This window comes from Ziziphus jujuba, chromosome 10 (genome assembly GCF_031755915.1).
Source record: "Ziziphus jujuba cultivar Dongzao chromosome 10, ASM3175591v1".
NCBI classification, from domain to species: Eukaryota; Viridiplantae; Streptophyta; class Magnoliopsida; order Rosales; family Rhamnaceae; genus Ziziphus; species Ziziphus jujuba.
In genome coordinates this window covers 24,789,729-24,807,622 of record NC_083388.1, presented here as the reverse complement: position 1 = coordinate 24,807,622, position 17,894 = coordinate 24,789,729, and the positions used below count along the sequence as shown (strand labels likewise).

The 17,894-nt window shown below is 32.9% G+C and overlaps 1 protein-coding gene across 1 annotated transcript; it reads right to left on the bottom strand.

Moving 5' to 3' along the window:
* Nucleotides 1–3,495: 3,495 nt before the first annotated feature.
* Nucleotides 3,496–17,505, bottom strand: LOC107417912 (protein PIR). Its single transcript, XM_016026562.4, has 30 exons — nt 17,074–17,505; nt 16,686–16,758; nt 16,199–16,263; nt 16,020–16,097; nt 15,639–15,758; nt 15,477–15,547; nt 15,208–15,300; nt 14,815–14,884; nt 14,551–14,615; nt 14,110–14,305; nt 13,806–13,957; nt 13,557–13,650; nt 13,219–13,434; nt 12,780–12,991; nt 11,800–11,947; nt 11,131–11,299; nt 10,881–10,957; nt 10,117–10,287; nt 9,480–9,556; nt 9,306–9,408; nt 8,921–9,040; nt 8,668–8,811; nt 8,045–8,194; nt 7,501–7,644; nt 7,111–7,198; nt 6,710–6,837; nt 6,415–6,622; nt 5,713–5,885; nt 4,929–5,135; nt 3,496–4,002 (listed from the first exon to the last, which is right to left on the bottom strand). The coding sequence occupies exons 1-30, from the start codon at nt 17,125–17,127 to the stop codon at nt 3,808–3,810; spliced, it is 3,861 nt and encodes a 1,286-aa protein (XP_015882048.1). The 5' UTR covers nt 17,128–17,505; the 3' UTR covers nt 3,496–3,807.
* Between the last annotated feature and the right edge of the window lie 389 nt (nt 17,506–17,894).

Here is a 17,894-nt window from a genome sequence, read left to right as displayed (position 1 = left end):
AATTTAAGAACATAATAAAAAAAAAATTATTTTCTTTATTATTTTTTTTTTTTACCACTTTCCAAATATGTGAGAAAAGTTTTCACCGAGCAGAAAAAAATGCATGTTGTAAACTGGCGGAGCCAAATGGTTTATAGTCTTTCTGTCATAAAATGAGATATATCTTACTGAATTCTTAAATTAATTTTTATTCTCTATAAAATATTTTATATTGTAAGTTAGCTTGACAATGATGACGTCATCTTTCTTGCAAAATTATGTCATATCTATAAATAAGATGATCCAAACTTACAAAGTATGAAATCCATTAAACATATATTATATGAAAAAGAAGAAGCACAAAAATAAAAATAAAAATAAAAAGAAAGAAAGAAAGAAAGAAAGAAAGAAAGAAAGGAGAAAAGACATGAAAAGAAAAAAAAAAAAAAAACATTTATTGTACTTTTTAATATTAGTTTTGCGTTTGTTTTGTCATTGCTGACGAATTCCTTCACAAGACTGCACATATGATATGTATACTACTTATTTAAAGGCCCCTTTCCCTGTTAAAATACATTTTAAGAGAAAGAGTCGAGCCCCTTTTGCAGACTATCTTATTATTATAAGGTACCCCAGTTCCTCCCCACAGAAAAGAAAAAGTAAAAAAATAAAAATAAAAATATCTAAAAATGTAGGGGAAAATATTGTAGTGGTGGTGGGCTACTTACTTTCTAACTGACTATCATTGGTATTATATGCCACTAACTTTGTCATTAACTGAGTATAGCAAGTGGGATTGGACAATTACCACTATCCCATTAAAAAATAAAAAAGAAGTCTTCAAATATGTTGTAATTTAAGTTCTTTTTGTTGAATTAAAAAAAAAAAAATATATATATATATATATATATAGAAAGAGAGATATAATCCCCTTTTAAAACATTCTGATCATGTTACCTAACTTTAAAGATGATCAATCCTTTTCATAAATACATTTGGATTTTTTAATGAATTACAAAATATTTTTTTATCTTTAAATATTTTGTTAGAGTTCTACAATTATTTTTTATAATTTTTAAATGAAGTACTTTTTTTTTTTTTTAAAGTTTTCATTTACAATAGAAAATAATTGTGTGATTGTGAATGGCAATTAATTAATTGTAAAAGGTTAAGAGTGGAATGAAATAAATAGGGAAGTCTAATGATGAAGATTGGGTTAGGTTGGCCTACAAGGCAGCAACGTCGGTCTACTTTCAATTATTCACCAAAATAAATAAATAAATCTACTTTGAAGTTTTAATTTCTATATTGTGGTAAAAAGATTTTAAAAAAAAAAAAAAAAATTGCAGTTGTGGGTCTATGCGGCCTTTTGACACTGGATTCTAAGTGGATTCTCCAGTCTGCTTGTTGAATTCTTTCACTTTTAGTCTATTTTTCATCAATTTAACTCGCAAAAATTTCCTCTTCATTTCCATTTAACTTCTTATCCATGGAACGTAATCCGTGATAATATTATTCTTTTAATTTTATAAATTTTAAAAATAATTAAATTATTCCGTAGAAAAACAGACAAAAAAATATCCTATAAGTCTATATTTTCCGTTAAAAATCAATAGGAAACTTAAAATTCTTTAAAATTTTCATAAAAATATAAGTCTTTTAGGCCATCAAATCAAAAAAGAATAAGATCATAGCATTAATGGATTCATAATTCTAACAATTATTACTATTATTATATATTCTTGCTAAACTAATAGTCAATCATTTGGATAACAGATTAAAAAATAATTCTTTTTTTTTTTTAAGAAATAAAACTTTATAATATATGTGCAATTATTATTATTATTATTATTTAAGGAATAGTCATACCGTCCATGAAGATTATTGTAACTCTTACACCAACATGTCAAGATATGCTTAAAAACCCCACATTGCACTCAATCATGATTTAATTATATATTAAGAAACTTAAATTAATGGAAGAAGAACATATCAATACTTAGAACTATGAAACTTTCATCAAGGGCTGGTAGAGAATATATGAAATATCAGATTACGTATATTTTATTTGGTATCTGTATATTACTATTACTAGTTTTCTTCGTAAGTTCTTGGTGAGTGGTTGGTAGGTGAATTTTATATTTCCTTGACTTACCTCTTAAGATTATTTTAGTTGGTATGACGATCTGACCATCTAAAGTCAATTCCACCGTTACATTGCATTTCCTCTGGCTTTAAGATTATCCATTCATATTGCAATCAATGTGTGTATTTGGAGGATTTTTTATTATTATTATTATTTTTTTTTCTGAAAAAGACGACAATCCTAGCATGAACAGAGTATATTTCAACTTTCAACATATAAACAAATTATGATTCACAAAATATATATATATATATATATATATAATTTAAACAAAATATTATTATTATTGTTAATATTATTATTTAACTTGGTACTTGACAGTTCTTACTTTCACTCAAGTAACTCCTTTAATGTATTTTTAAACTTTGTCCAATATATTAAAAGTACATTTTCAGAGTTCAAATCTTAAAATGGATAAAAATATTAATAATAATAATAATAATTCCCTTTAACTGAAAACATAAAAAAATAAAAATAAAAATAAAAATTGGAAAGCTAATAAGAACATTTTCAATGGTTTTTTTTTTATTGAAATCTATGTGGCATTGATTTTAGAAACTATTCATATTTATATGACATTCTTTCTATTTAATAGATAATATTTTAGACAATTTGCCTCCAATGGGTTCTGTTAAAATGTTTTGAAATACTAATATGTAATTTTTTATTTTAAAATTATATCCAATTAAAAAATCAAAAACTCAAGCATGAATTTTTTTCTATCTTTTAACAAAAATCAATAAAAATAAATAAAATACTAACTCAGCATGTACAGAACTTCAAAAAATAGACAATATTCTTCACAGTTTCTATTTTTTTTGTTATCACATCAACTTGACAGAACTAATGCATAGAACCATTGGATAAGATTTTTTTAAAATCTTATCTATTTATCTGATGTAGCAAATGATTTTTAAATGGAGAAAGAACCATTAGAAATACTCTAATATTAGCAATAAAATTTATCGATTATGACCTATAAGTTCATAACCGGTTGCCCCGACAAATTTTGCAAAGCTTGTATGTTGGATAAAATGCTTTCTTCTAGCGATAAGGATGTAGACTCACTAAATTTTGTGCTTCATTTGAGGTGGATAATTTTTTTCTTTTCTTAAAGAAGAGAAAACAAAATCTCTCCAGGCTGATAGCCTCAGCTCTCTTTTGTTTCAAACTTGCTAGGCTCAAAGCTGCTTGGAAAAGAATTGCAGCCAAAAAAACATAGACATGATAGAAGGTAAATTATGTATTTAACTCAAGTGCTGAGATTGGGATACTTGGTTATGAGAAATGTTAATGTCCTAAACAAATTTTTTTGGTTCTTTATAATGCATAAATATAATATGGTAATTGTCAATTTTAGCTCAACAATATGGTGATTCTCAATATATATATATATATATGTATATATATATTAACACAAAATGAATAAAAATTCTTCAAGAAAAATGTTAGTAAATGCCTTTCTGCCTCCGCATCTTTCTCACTCTTAGTTTTTCTCTTTCCTATACATGTTTTCTTTCTCTCCATCTCTGTCTCATATAGACATGGAACCACTTGCATACATGTTTTTAACGGAGGCCTTTACTGAAAAAAACTACATCAACTAAACTATGTAATAAGTAGGAAAAAGTTGTCTCACAGGAAGGCAACAGGAGTTGAGTAGAACTAGGATATTTTTCAATTCAAGCCCCTTTCTGTGGCAGTGTTTCAAATGCAGAGACTGTATTCTCAAACCTAATTCGATGCAGTGGAGCACCACTTTGCTTGATCGCACAAGCTGTTTTGTCTTCGAGTGGACACCGTGCTTTTAACATGGAGAAAACATGATTATTTAATCTCCTCGCTTTCTTCATCGACTCTATCAGGGTATCCCATCCCTTTTTCCACAAGAATAATGCAAACAAAATTAATGTAAGAAAGACTAAATAGCAAACCACATTTGCATTTCAATATGAGGAGTGTTATTATTGAAGCAAATTTGATATGAATTTAAAATATACCATCCACAGAAAAACAAGGTATAAATAAACTGTAAATAGATGCAGGCACGAAAAAACTGGCATGAACAGATGAAATAATACAATATTTACAGGAAATGCGAAATATGAGAGGCTAATATTTCGTCGACATGAGGTCTCAGAACACCTTAATTGAACCTTTGACACATGGGTGGTTCATGTGATTAAGGGTTTAATGTTCTATAAGTTTTTACATAGCTACTAAACTTACTTTATAAACAAAGCTGGTCTAAAGCTGATTGAAATAGTACACCTAAATAAATCCATAGGCTTGGTTGGGACTTGAATATGGAGACAGTTTGTAAAGTTCTTAGCAGTTTCTTTGATCAAGTGATCTGGAGAGGAACCCAAATCACAAAGCATCCTGGCAGCTGGTTTAGTTCTCAGACAAGCAAGACCAACTAATCATGAGCTAGATCCTTGCGGTGAATGCTGTAGACACCAGCCGGAAAGTGATACAGAATGGGGCTGAAAATTTATCAAACCTATTGATTGCTTGAAGACCTATATTTGAACAAAATTGATCTTAAATGTTCTAGTGTCTGTGTGTATATATATATATATATATATATACACAGAAAAGGAGACCAGTATCATCGACAGAAGATTCTTAGAAGAAACATAATGAAGTAATGGATTACAGAACAGAAGAAATAATCATTTTGCCACATGATTACTTACAGATTTCATAAGAGAAATAAGCAAAGGGGAAAAAGCAATAGCAGAACTAAATTGAATAGCATTTATGAATCAATCTTCTGTGTTAAAATATGTAACATTTATACCTGAACCAAATGAGGATTTCTATGTGCTTGTGCAGTTGATGCAGTCTCCACTTCGGCAACATTGAGGACCTGGTGTGAAAAATCAAAGAGCTCAAAATGTAGCTGCTGCCCAAGCAAGTATATTATGGTGCAACCACCCCATGCTACCGAATCACCCAGCACTTCATGACTGTTTGACGATAATTGCACGGACTCTTCTAAGTATCCCTGTAGTTCAAGAATATATTAGTTGCAATGACAGATATCCAGTATTTAAATACTAGTGTAAAATTGACGTTTACAACATTAATGATTCACTTCAGTTGTCAACCATTGTTATTATAGAATTCAATCACAGGGATTCAAAAGAGCTTAGGCACTAGTCCAAACTAACAGCTGCAGCCCACTAGTAGCGTTGGTCACACTTACTTATCTTTTTTTGGTACATGATCACACTCATTATCTCGATACATGCATATATGTATGAAATAAAAACTGAAATCTATAGATTATCAAAAACAGGCATTGGAACTTTCATTTATAATATCCATTCAGTAAAATGCCCCTAGATGAAGCTTGGTATTCGTCAAAGATATCAAAACAAAATGTTGGCGCATATGGAATTGGCTTCTAATATTTACTTCATCTTTCCTATTGGTACTGCCGTCAGAGACTCAGAGTAACATATAGAAACTGCAATTCAATATGCCACTTTGAAATATGGACTGTAGATACACAGACCTAAGGTAGTTCATATGGATCAAATGTACAAGATGCAAATAAGCTGCATGAGCTTTTATCTTACAATCTGAAGGCCACTATATATACGGTAGAAATCCTTTGAAGTTGTAATGTCAACGAATCCTGTTTTTGGCATAGCACTCCATTTACTACAATACTTATCCAGTGCTGCACTTGTGAAAGCAAGTGCATACTCCAAAACACTTCCAGTATTCAAGTTGGCCTTGTATAAAAGATCTGCAATAAAAACCCATCTCTTAAATGACACACCATCAAAGCAACAAAGCAAGAATGGATACATATTATGATACATCGCAGCAGAAATTTTAATGCTTCTAATAATATTTTAAGGCTAACCTAGCTAAAAGGTTCTACACTTTCCAGGATGAAAAACATATATATATATATATATATATATTTTTTAAGAAAAGTTTGTTCTCTGTTGCTTTATCTTTGATGGCTACCTGCGTTCCATTTGTGGCAATCCATAGAGTAGTTATGAAAAGAGGCAAATTTGATAATCAATTGTGCAGGGGAAGAAATATTAATTTTTTATATATTCCACTGTTGTTCACAATCCATTCTGGTGGTCTTATAACCTTTAAGTTGCACAAAAAAACTGTATGGGTGATCTCATTTTTCCACAGTTCAGAATAATTTTAGTATTGTCGATGCTCATGCCTACTTCAAAAGAGAACACCTGCAGCTTCTTCGCTCAATTCAAAAGTAATTTACATGTCGGCAGTTATAAATGTAAGTTGCACACCTGCAGCTTCTGCCTGTTTTGATAGGATGCTGAAAGAGGTTGCATTTTGGCACACAGGGTTCGACACAATTGCAGCAGAGGCAGACTTGAATAGGCTGACGATAGGGCTATCTCCACCACCTTGAGAGTGCAGTACTTGCCCTTCTGCACCAGGAAGCAACCCCAACCAAGGGGCTGTTTGCATGAAGTGCGAGGTCTCCACTTCTCTCTGATCGGAATATTGGAATGCAACAGTAAGAATCAAGCACCTCCAATATGTACATCAAAACTGTAAAATAGAGAGTCAGAAACTAACCAACACAATATCAAGAAGGCCCATCCAATATAATACACTTCCAATCTCCTTTATCCCTCGGAGGACTTCTGTTTTGAGCTCCGATTTTGCTCCCCAATTAAGATGTTCTTTAACAAGCCGCATACAACCTGTGGGTAGTAAATATTTTTTAAAAAATAAGGAAAAAAATTAGCTAATTTTGCACAAAACTCTTTTCTACCATGACCTTAATGACCAATATCATAAGTGTTTTTATCCCGATGATACTTAAAAAGATTGTCTAAGCAATATTTTGTGCATTTCTTTAGTTTATTTTAATGATTAGTAGCAACAAACCAAAGATATCAAGACCTCTAATGTTTACTGACAGTTGCTATATCAAACAGTTTTTGAGTAAAAACAACAAAATTGCCACTGTGTACCTGTCACACCTCCATCAAAAGGAAGAAGTCCAATAGACTTTGGCAAAGCTTCTTGCAATCCTGTGATCATTGGTTCAAGTGTAGTTATCTGAAGCAAGCGAGGCACAAAATATTAGAGTAACTTCAAACGAATTTGTATTCATGTTGACATGCTCAGGAAGTTGTAAAGTGTTTGTGCCATACTCATCAAGTTTTTTCTGAAGGAAGATTGCAACAGCATAGCATTGGGTGAATAGAAAACATATAGATTACGAAGCTTGAATTTAAATCTTATAATAAAATGTACACATAAAACAAAGCTAGAAAGGGCTGCAATTTTAAATACAGTTTGGTAACATAATTGAGCTTAAATCTTGTACGAACTATTTAAACTCCAGAAGCAGAGCGTACCTTATTTGATATATGATCTAGAAGCGCTCTGATAAGCCAAGGCAAAGATCTAGATCCTAGAAGTTTGACAATGGAAAACATGTGGGGAATTCCAAAGAATCCACTATGCAACCGAGCAAAACTTTGATGAGCCAAATTTAAATCCTATCATTACAAAAGCAGACATAAAACCAAATAAAGCTTGAGTTATCATAGAAAAGCAAAGACATGCCAATATTATATATAGTCCTTTTATGGTGCAATATCCGCAAGCTATTAACTTGAGGATATCCACATCTTTGAATTATTATTATTATCATATATATTTATATATATATACAATATTGCCAATTACCCAAATTATATATATATATATATATATATAACATTGCCAATTACCCAAGAAAAGAATTTGGAAATCACAAAAGTTGGTTGACTCTTAGACTAAACTTCAGCAAAAAGTTTACAAGAGTTTTAGGAAACACAATAATTAATTGAATTTACGAAGATAAAAAGAAAAAGTCAGATGAATAAATCAAACGACCAAGAAGGAATCATATCTTACTGGAGTACCACAATAAAAATTTGGCTTGGCATAGGGGACTGATGGCTTTTGAACAGGAACAAGAGGAACCTTTGATGATCTGATAAAACGCTGAGTAGTGTTGCAAAGGATGAAATTCGGCAAAAAGTCATTTTGCATCTCTGACCAAATCTGACAGTGAGACAAGTTGGTTAAGAAGATACTGATAATAAATAATTCAGCATTCACAAATTTGCATTTCAAAGTTCCAAACTAGTGACTAAGGTTCTTTAGAAAAGAAAACGGAATATACCCATGACTTTCATTCTTCTTTGTAACTACAACAGTACCCTCTAAATGTCAGTCATCCCTAAATTATAAGGTCCATGTTACAGCTCCTATAGATATTTATTAATCCATGCCCTATCACAATGAAACAAAAGTTCACCATGTCATGGAATAGACAAATGAAAGGGACAATAAGGTGCTTGTTAATGAATTAGTTTTTGGCGCCCTTGATTATAAGTAATTTAAGGATGGCACTGCATGCATAAAAGGTTATTCATGGAGAAAAGAGGAGGGAGTGAGGGGTTTGCAGGGGAGAGAGAAAAGATAACCGTAATAAAAACCAGCATACTTGAATGATAGGGAAAAATTTACTACACCTGAGAACCAAGTCGACTAGAAAATGACACAAGAGATATGTTCTCTTGCATCTCATTTAACATGAGACTGAATGAATCTACTGAAAGATCTTTTGACAGCAATTCATGGGCATGTTTTAGGACATCCAGCAGCTTTTCTAGTTCCTGGATGCAATGTCATATCTGTATGTTAAAAATAATAATAATAATAATAATAAAAAGAGACATTTCTCATTGCCAACAAGAACCAAGAAATCAAAATGAAAATGCATACCACTACAGCACATAGGTCCTGAGACTCAAAACGATCAAACAGAAACTCAACATTCTCTCTGAATATTTTGTTCATCCGTTCAGCAATCAAACTCCTCAAATTAATCGTCCTCCCTAGTAACTGAGCATCCCAAGAATAAAACTCAAAATTGAAGAAGATACATTCAATATTGTAACAAGCACACATAAGGTAGACAAATATATATCTATATACCAGTACAAATTCATAAGTTTATATCCCTATCTACATGCTCTTTGCATGCAGTGAAACAAGTAAACTTTATCAAAAGCAGCCAGAAGACAGTTAATTTTTCTTTCCCATAGATTACTTGTAAGACAAGGACAGGTACAAAATAAATAAAATCAAAGCTTCAAAGACATTTCACCTTCACTCTAGTCATCTTTAGTAGTGCAGTAAACCTCATAGGCTGGATAGAATATTTTTCTCCGTTATCTAATGCAAAAAGGAATGACGGATCGAGTAGTTCACTGCAAAAACGAACAGAGTCTAATATATTCCAGTAGCACAGGAAAACTAGCCAGAGTAAAAATTTGCATACCTTGCTGCCCAGCTCTTGTAATATGTAAAAATAGTCTCACAGAGTTTTGAAACAAATATATCAAAGCAGTGGTCCACCTGTTATAATGAAAAAGAATACAAAAATTAAAAAAAACCACTCGATCGTTAAGAAACTGTAAGGTATCAGCAAAACACTTCATCCACAAGTTCACGTGCTGAAGAAGACCCATCAAAGTACAAGATGCTTTGGAGCCTCAAGTTTCAGGCATGCAAAGTTATAGAACCAAATTAACATATCTCCAGAAATGTACAACATTAAGTACCCAAGGACAGGTACAAGCAAAGAAATTTCTCCTTTCATTATGCCAACCATCATAAAAATATCAAGCAATGCAAAGGATAGAGAATGCATTATCTGCAGCGGGGGAAAAAAAAAAGGATGGAGAAGAAGAAGCAAGCATTTCCATTTTTTCAGGAGACTAAAAGCAGCAAACAGGGCAAAAGAAGAGGCAGTTCTATTTAAGATAGTTGCCAGGTTATGGAATCCAACAAAAGGTTCAGAAAATATTCACCAGTCAGACAAATGAAAGTACAAGAACAAAATAGGAAAAAGTACTCAAAAACACTCTTATGTACGTTTGAAATTCAATGTTGCAGATCAGTTAGAATTTATTCACCTCGGCCTCAATTTCGTCATATAGGAAACGTTGCTTCAGTACAACCAATGCTTGCTGAGCTGAATCATTGTAGATGTCAAACGGCATTAGAACACTCTCTAGGAGGCCTGCATTCTGCGACTCAAGCACATAATCTACCAACATCCAGGGTAGAGAGCATTCAATGGGAAACTGCAAGATAACAGACATTTTGCTAAGTCCAGCGAAGAACTAAGTTTCAAAAATTTTAAAATAAATATTGTACGGGAGAAATTTGCACTGCCAATGGCTTTCCTTTAAATCCACTCAAAAGTGTCTTCTATGCTTTTGTACCACTAGGTGAAGTTACAAATGACATCTTAATTGTGAAATAAATAATTGTTCCATTTCTTATTTACAACAACTTTTTCACCACATCACAGTTTATCCATGGCAAAAGGACATCATATAGGCAGTTGATATGTCGAACCTACGCTAGCCAATACCCTTACACATGTTCCTGCAACATAGCCCTTTGTCTTGCAAGTTGCTTTACAGCAAACTAAGTGGATGGTTATTTACCATTCAAATATATTTCTTATGTAGCTTCTAGTGAATAGAAACAAGGAATTTTATTCTACAAATTTCATAAATTTAAACCAGACCATGGTAAGTAAAATTATTCATCTGTTGTCCATACGCAGATAACATTGCAATAGACCATAGCACATTTGAGAAGACACCAATCTCATGTACTCAAGTGGTGAACATTATTTCTTCTCAAAATAAAGTGGTGAAAGTTATACCTGAATAACACGAGAAGACTCCAGATAAAATTCTCTAAACCAAAGGAAACCAAGATCTGACAAGGATGCAACAGTTGCTGCAAACAAAGTCACACCAAGGTTAGAACTAAGAAATATTATAGCTCATCTTAACTAGTAATTAGTTTTCCTTCTTGGTTTAGAGCACAGGAAAAGGATAACAGGTACCGTTAGAAATTTTAAAAAGCAACTATAATATGACCCGAGACCAGTATAGGGTTGGAAATGATACCTGAGTAATCCAATATATGTAGAAAAAAGCCAAGCTTGTAAAAAAAGGTCTCCAACTGTTTTAAATCATTAACAGGAACCTCAGACCCACTATTTCCAAAGAGCCCCCCAGGCTTCCTGAGATTGCCACCAGACACCACCTCATATATCAGGAACTGCAAGCAGTGAACCTGAATATAGAAAACAAATTACCAATTTGTTCAATCACAATGCAAAAGAATAATGCATTATTTTGAAGTTATATCAAGTTGCCACTTGTTGAAAAGCTTAACCAGATAAGAAAAAGTGAACATTACATATCAATCAGTATAACATACCATACCACATAGTGCCACTGTGGATCCTTATATGCATATGTATACATGTAGTTGCTATGGCCATCAAAAAGCATGAAAGGTGTATAAATACGAACTCACAAGTCCCAATTTAGCTCAAATGGTTAAGTTTTCCAAGTGCTGCCCCAAAAAAGAACAAAGGGGGGAAAGGCAAGATTACCAATTAATTAGAAAAATAGTTTTAAGTTCCCATTAACACCCAAAATTTAGCTGCTAGAAAGAGGAAAAAACAAACCAGAGAAAAGGCTAGCTTACTTCTGTAGAATTGAGCACAAAATTGATAAACTAATAACAGATATAAATTAGACATTCACTGAAAAAGGTATAGGAGAAACCTGAGCAGCTGTTGGTGCAACTGGCCTTGGGAAGAATAAGATCCCTTTGCTTTCTTCACCACCATGCTGTAAGGCTTGTAAATCAGATTCAGGCCTGCTTGTGTTTGCCATCCAGTCTGCTGAAAGTGTCCTCATATCAGAAAGTATCCTGAACGTAAGTCAAATGAAGATAAGAAATCTGGAAATTATTGCTGAGTTTGGATAAATAGCTATTATGAAAAGTATAATTCTGTTTAATGCTTCTGAGGTCAGACTCCAAAAAAAGTAACAGCAATAAATCACAATGTATGCAACCCATCGAACTTCAAAATCCACAAATAGAGCCAGCAAATGGAATAAAAGCTCAAAAAACTATAAAAATTATATATATATATATATATAAAAATAAATAAAAAATAAAAAAAATCCTACGTTAATTGTAGGAAAGTATCCTATATTCATTCTTTCTCCTATCATCCTTATCCCTTCTCTTTCATTTTTTCCCAAAAGACACTGCCTTTCCATGAGCCACAACTCAAGCACGCACAACCATGTTTAGAAACAAGTATTGAAGCATTAAATCTCCAATCAGGAATCCCCATGCCTATAATTAGATCATTTTTATTCAGGTTTTTGACTCTTCAGCATTAGCTAAGTATTTCTTCTTCATCTAGGTTTACTGGTGAACCTTGGTGCTCTCAATCCCCCAACAAATCTCAAGAATTTCTGGCACTGGACTGATGATGGAAATCATGTTTGCAACGATGGCCCAAATTTAACAAATTCTTTCTTCAAGTTTCATGAATAGTCACTACATTTATTTCTAATCCAATTTCTCAAACAGCAATGCACAACAAATTAGCGATAATACCAAGAATTTAGAATCAATTTAGTGATTATAACTCTGTTGCTGGTGATAAAGCAGTCAACTTTCATTTAAAGTGATGAGTAAAGATTATAATGATAAACTGGTAACCATAACTTCAACCACAAAATCTCACCTAGAAAGGTCCTTCTTCTTCCGGAAGGTAGTCTTCAACATAGTGGCCAATGTATTCTGCACAAAATCTTGGACCTCGGCATGTATTGTTTCCCATAAGGCATCAGCCACCAATGTGTCACACCGTTGCATCATTGATCCAACGCTTTTTATGTAACCAACAAGTTCAACCAATGCTTTTCTTTCATCCGGACTATAGTTATACCGTACTACCTGTAAGATAAAAACAAAAAACATGCCACCATCAAACATATAGCAGAAAATCACTTATAATCTCAAGGCCATCTATGAGTGTAACAAATGCATAGAAGTTAGTTCAATTCGTTAAGGCTTCTTGTGCACATAACATAACAGGCACACTCCAAAGGCATGCGCAACAAAGCTCTAACTTACCAATAAAAAGTTTCAAACCATCTAAATTAAATATATCAGATGGATACCTTTTCATAATCAGAAAATGATGCTGAAGAATCATGTGGCTCTGTAGGTATGACATCCTTGCATGGCCGAGAGAATTTCCATGCACATTGTTCCCAAACGCGAGCAGTCCATTTGCTTAATAGCTGAAAACCTTCAACTACCATATCATACATGCTTCCCTTGACTTCTTTGCACCACTCAATGTCTGCACTCTCTATTGATTTCAACAACAAGAGCTGCAAGAAGTAACAACAAAGTGTTGAGTTTTTGAAATTTATGACAGGACAGCAATGAAAGATATTTAAAGATATGATCTTTCTTCTTTTAACATTTTGGAAAAGGGGAGAACGGATGACACCTGATTCATGGAGGAAGCAAAACGAATGATGAAGTCATCATGCTCAGCACGAATGGAGCCAATATGGTGGATGATCAGATAATGTCTCTGATAAGTAAATTATGTCAAGGCATCACTAGAAAGATGCAACTAAGATTTTATGCATAAACCATAGACACTTCTTGAGTCAAAATGTATAGTTCTTTTTCTTTATTAGTACATAACTCCATATGTAATAGGACAATAATATAAAAATTAACAAAAGGATATTCTTGTGCTTCACGGGGTGGAAGTTCATGAGGTGCTGGAAGAGTGAGAAGACGAGTTTGGCTGGAGAACTTTTGAAAATATATTGACAATTCTTTCATGATAGCGGCAGGAGAAAGATGAAGATCTGGAAATGCAGGAATGACAGGATCATTCTGCAAAAAAGAGGGGAGGGGGGGGGGGGGGGGGGGGGGAAGAAGAAGAAGAAGATAATCAATGCAATATTTTTAAGCAACTGATAGAAATTTAAAAATCATATCACATTATAGCCACTAATAATATGCAATTATCAATCATTATATATTACCTTAAAAACGTTGATGAGTCTATTGATTTTCACCCTTTTGTACAGAGACTCGCTATCTTTCTCTGACGATGTTGCCAAGACAACAAGAACAGGTAAAACACGCAGAAGAATGTGCCGCTCTGGGAACAGAAGTGCAAAATCCAGCTCCAATGACTCAACGGCAAAGACAATGAGAACTTGAAGAATGTCTTCTACACTATATCAAGTTAAGGTACTCAAAGTAGAATAGTGAAATCCATTACCATCCATGTACATGCCAATAACAATAAAACTAAGATTACATTGTCATATCTATAAAAAGAAAAAAAGAAGAAAAAGCAGTGGCATGTTGAAGATGCACATACAGATAATTTTATATAGGACATCATTTTTTGCCTTCACATTGCATGACATGTGGTAATAAACAAAGTGCCATACATAGATATGATTTACATTGGATACTTGTTCACACGGAACATCTCAGCGTGCAAATTTAATAAGATAGCCCATCTTGTGCTTAGAAAAATCTGTCAAGGTTAAGAAATGGCTATGATTAATGAGGATGTTGTTTCAATGTCCCAGTAACATATTTGCAGTTGAAAGGAAAGAGGGAAAGACAAACAGAATAAACAACCAGAAATACATGAGGAAAACTAGATAAACAGTATACATTATGCAATATATCCATCCAACTAGATAAACAGTAAATGGAAAATATTCAAACACCTGCAAGTCATCTAACTCCTCCCTCATTGCATCAGTGTCATGCCATTGAACACTGACCTGTGTGAACGTCCTGAGAAATCATCAATTGGGAATGAAATCAATGAATACAAGTCAAATTGCTGTGATGTACGGGTATTCAGCAATTCCAATATGTAAACTAATATTGAGCAAAAATGATGAACCAAAAAAGATAGAAGAAAATAAGGAAACAGAAAACCTAAACAAGAAACTACTGTGTCAAGTTGCAACAAACAACAAAATTAAAGAAACTGATCAAAGAGACTTCATACCAAGCATAAAGCAGCATATGAAATGTTACACAGATAAAACAAGATATAGACCAAAATTTATTTGCTTATCTTCTCTTTTTACTATAAGAAATGACTGCCTTACCTCTTATACCAAGAGAAATCATTGGGAATGGTTGCTTTAGCATTTTTCAGATGATCAAGTTGCACCAAAACGTCAAGTAGCTTTAACATGGACCTGTCATAAAGACCAATTAGCATGAGGATAGGTACGTATTGGTCATAATTGTAAAATCTTATTATTTTCCACAATGTTGCAGCCATGTAGCAACGTTTATGTTGCAGTCAGGATCTCAAACAGATCCCCTAATTGAGGACAATATAATAACAAGACAAAAAAATTGTTTAACACACCAGAGATGCGTTATTGTAGGGCCATTAATGCGCCTCTCAGGCCTAGAAAAGCGTTGCATGTCAGCAGCTAGCTGTATTAAAAAAATTAACATTCAAGATAATGTGAAAATCTAACTCAATATTGCAAAAGAAGATAAAAGAGTAGATTATATGATATCACACTTTAGATGCAGCTGATGCTTGCCATCGCTGTATTTCACGCAAACGACTCATTTCCAAGTCCAGAACTTGATATGTTTCTAGGTACAAATCAGCTTGACTTTGTTTCATAGAATCAGGAAGCTGTAACATCATTGACAATGAAAAGGAAAAGGTGAATTTAAAAACAGATCAAATTGACAGATAAAAATACAATCCCCTTCGGCAAAAGGTGCACAACATCCACATACCCCTCACGAGTACACATGTAATGCATTATATCCAGAATGGACAACTCACTTGTATGAAATACCAAAGTAACAAAGTTTCAAAGTGAAGACAACCTCGGGAGAAAGTAAAGATGTTTAAAGAAAGAAATTTTCTATGGGCTAAGCAAAAATTAACCTGAGGAAGTGCTTTGACACAACTGCGATAGGTATAAAGCACTGCTGACATTTCCTTTCCCTCTTGTATAAGGGCATCCTGCACATGTTTGTCTTATTCGGTAAACCAGACAGTTAAAGGAAAGCATAGAAATATTATATAAATGAAAAAGGAGACTGTAAATAGACAAAATACCATACCAGCTGATTGAGAGCTTTTGTATCTTCTGATAGAGATAGACGGTATGCAGAAACATCACTATACTCTACAAAATTAAAAAAGAAACCACAAAAATGCTTTTAGTAGTAATAAATTATATTAGGTGTGTTTAACAGAAAAATGAGTCAGTTCGATAAACTAATGGTAAGACACTTAACACCATACTGTTCACTACTCTCAGGCATGGTTTATAACTCATTGACTATTTGCAAAATTATGAAAAGTCCACATACTTAAATTGATTAAAACCTCTGAGTCTAAAATTGGTAAAATATTACAGCAGATTTAGAATATTTCTGCACAATTGAAAAGCTTTGTACATAACTCAGTGGTAATAATTTTTATGATTCTAAACTCATGAAAATCCAGTGGGATTGGTGAAATATTTGGCAATACCAGTAAAAACTAACATTTATGGTGAATTCCACATCATCTGCCTAAAATAAAAAAAATAAAAAAATTCCATACCAATTGGACTATCCGTTGCACCTCTCTCAGACGAAACCCAAATTCCTGGTCCCTGCACTTCCGCTTGCTCATCCTAACAAAATTATTTATTACCAAAACGGAATGAACTCATTAAAGCCTCAATTTTTTTTATTTATTTTTGTATATATCAGAGCAAAAATGAGCTAATTTTCCCGAACCAAATTGTAGAATAAGCTGCCAAAAGTTGGACCAAAAAACGAAACTATTTCAAAAAGATAGATATAAGAGAGTAATCTCCAATGACTTTTGTTCCAAAAAAAAAAAAAGGAGCTCAATTTCAAATCATATACAAGAAAGATGTCAAATCACTTTTCAACACTCGAATTATACATAATTTTCGCTAAATTTGGACAGAAGAAGGAAGTACCTCGAGTGAGAATGTGGATAAGGCGGCAATGGCTTCTTCCACAGGAACAGCCATGAAATGCAGCAGCAATTAGAGTTGAGTTTTGTAGGATCTGAGAAAAAATTTGCAAGTTTTTTCTTTCCCTTTTTTCAGTTTTAGCAGATGATGAAAATGGAAAGGCTTTGAAGAAGTGAGCACATTTTCTTTTTTTCTAATTTTGGTAAAAATATTTTTTTTTTTTTTTTTTCTAACCAGAAGTTTTTGAGCGAGGTGGGTATCGCGAGCGAGTCGTCTTCGGAAATGTGCGTCTGAGCTCTCCGTGTTGTTACGTCATTTGCTTCAGTTAGCGGTGTCCGAAAATCTTAGTGGGACTGGGCTGGACTGGGACTTGTTTGGAATTTGCAAAAACTTTATTCTTTCATTTTTCCTTTCTTTTCCCTTTGACATTTTTTCTTGGATTTTTTTTCTTTTTTCTTTTTTCTTTTTTCTTTTGCTTAAATAACCATAAATTAGCTAAAAATATTATATATATTGTTTGGCATGTAATGATTTTATTTTCTAGAATCTAGATTCAAATATTACTTTGCGCAATCGTTTTAAATTTTATTGATGTATTTACATTAAAATGAAAAAATAAAATAAAAACACACACGCTTTAAATTCGTATAGTTATTTGCTCTTTTTTTTTTGTTTTTATTGGCTTGATTGTGAACATGGGATATAATAATAATGACTGCATAATGTTCTTTCTTTGGTTGGAGAAAAGCCCCATCATTTCCTTGTTTTTCTTTAGGTTCACGCATTAACACATATGCCTTCTACACAAAGAAATTTAAACTATC

Bases quoted from the DNA above. Each gene is read 5' to 3' on its own strand.
- LOC107417912 (XM_016026562.4), bottom strand. From the start codon at position 17,127: ATGGCTGTTCCTGTGGAAGAAGCCATTGCCGCCTTATCCACATTCTCA. The intron at 16,264-16,685 runs GTATGGAATTTT...TTAATTTTGTAG, and splicing joins TGCAACGGATAGTCCAATTG to AGTATAGTGATGTTTCTGCA. The intron at 9,409-9,479 runs GTATGCAAATTT...TCGTTTTTGCAG, and splicing joins TACAAGAGCTGGGCAGCAAG to TGAACTACTCGATCCGTCAT.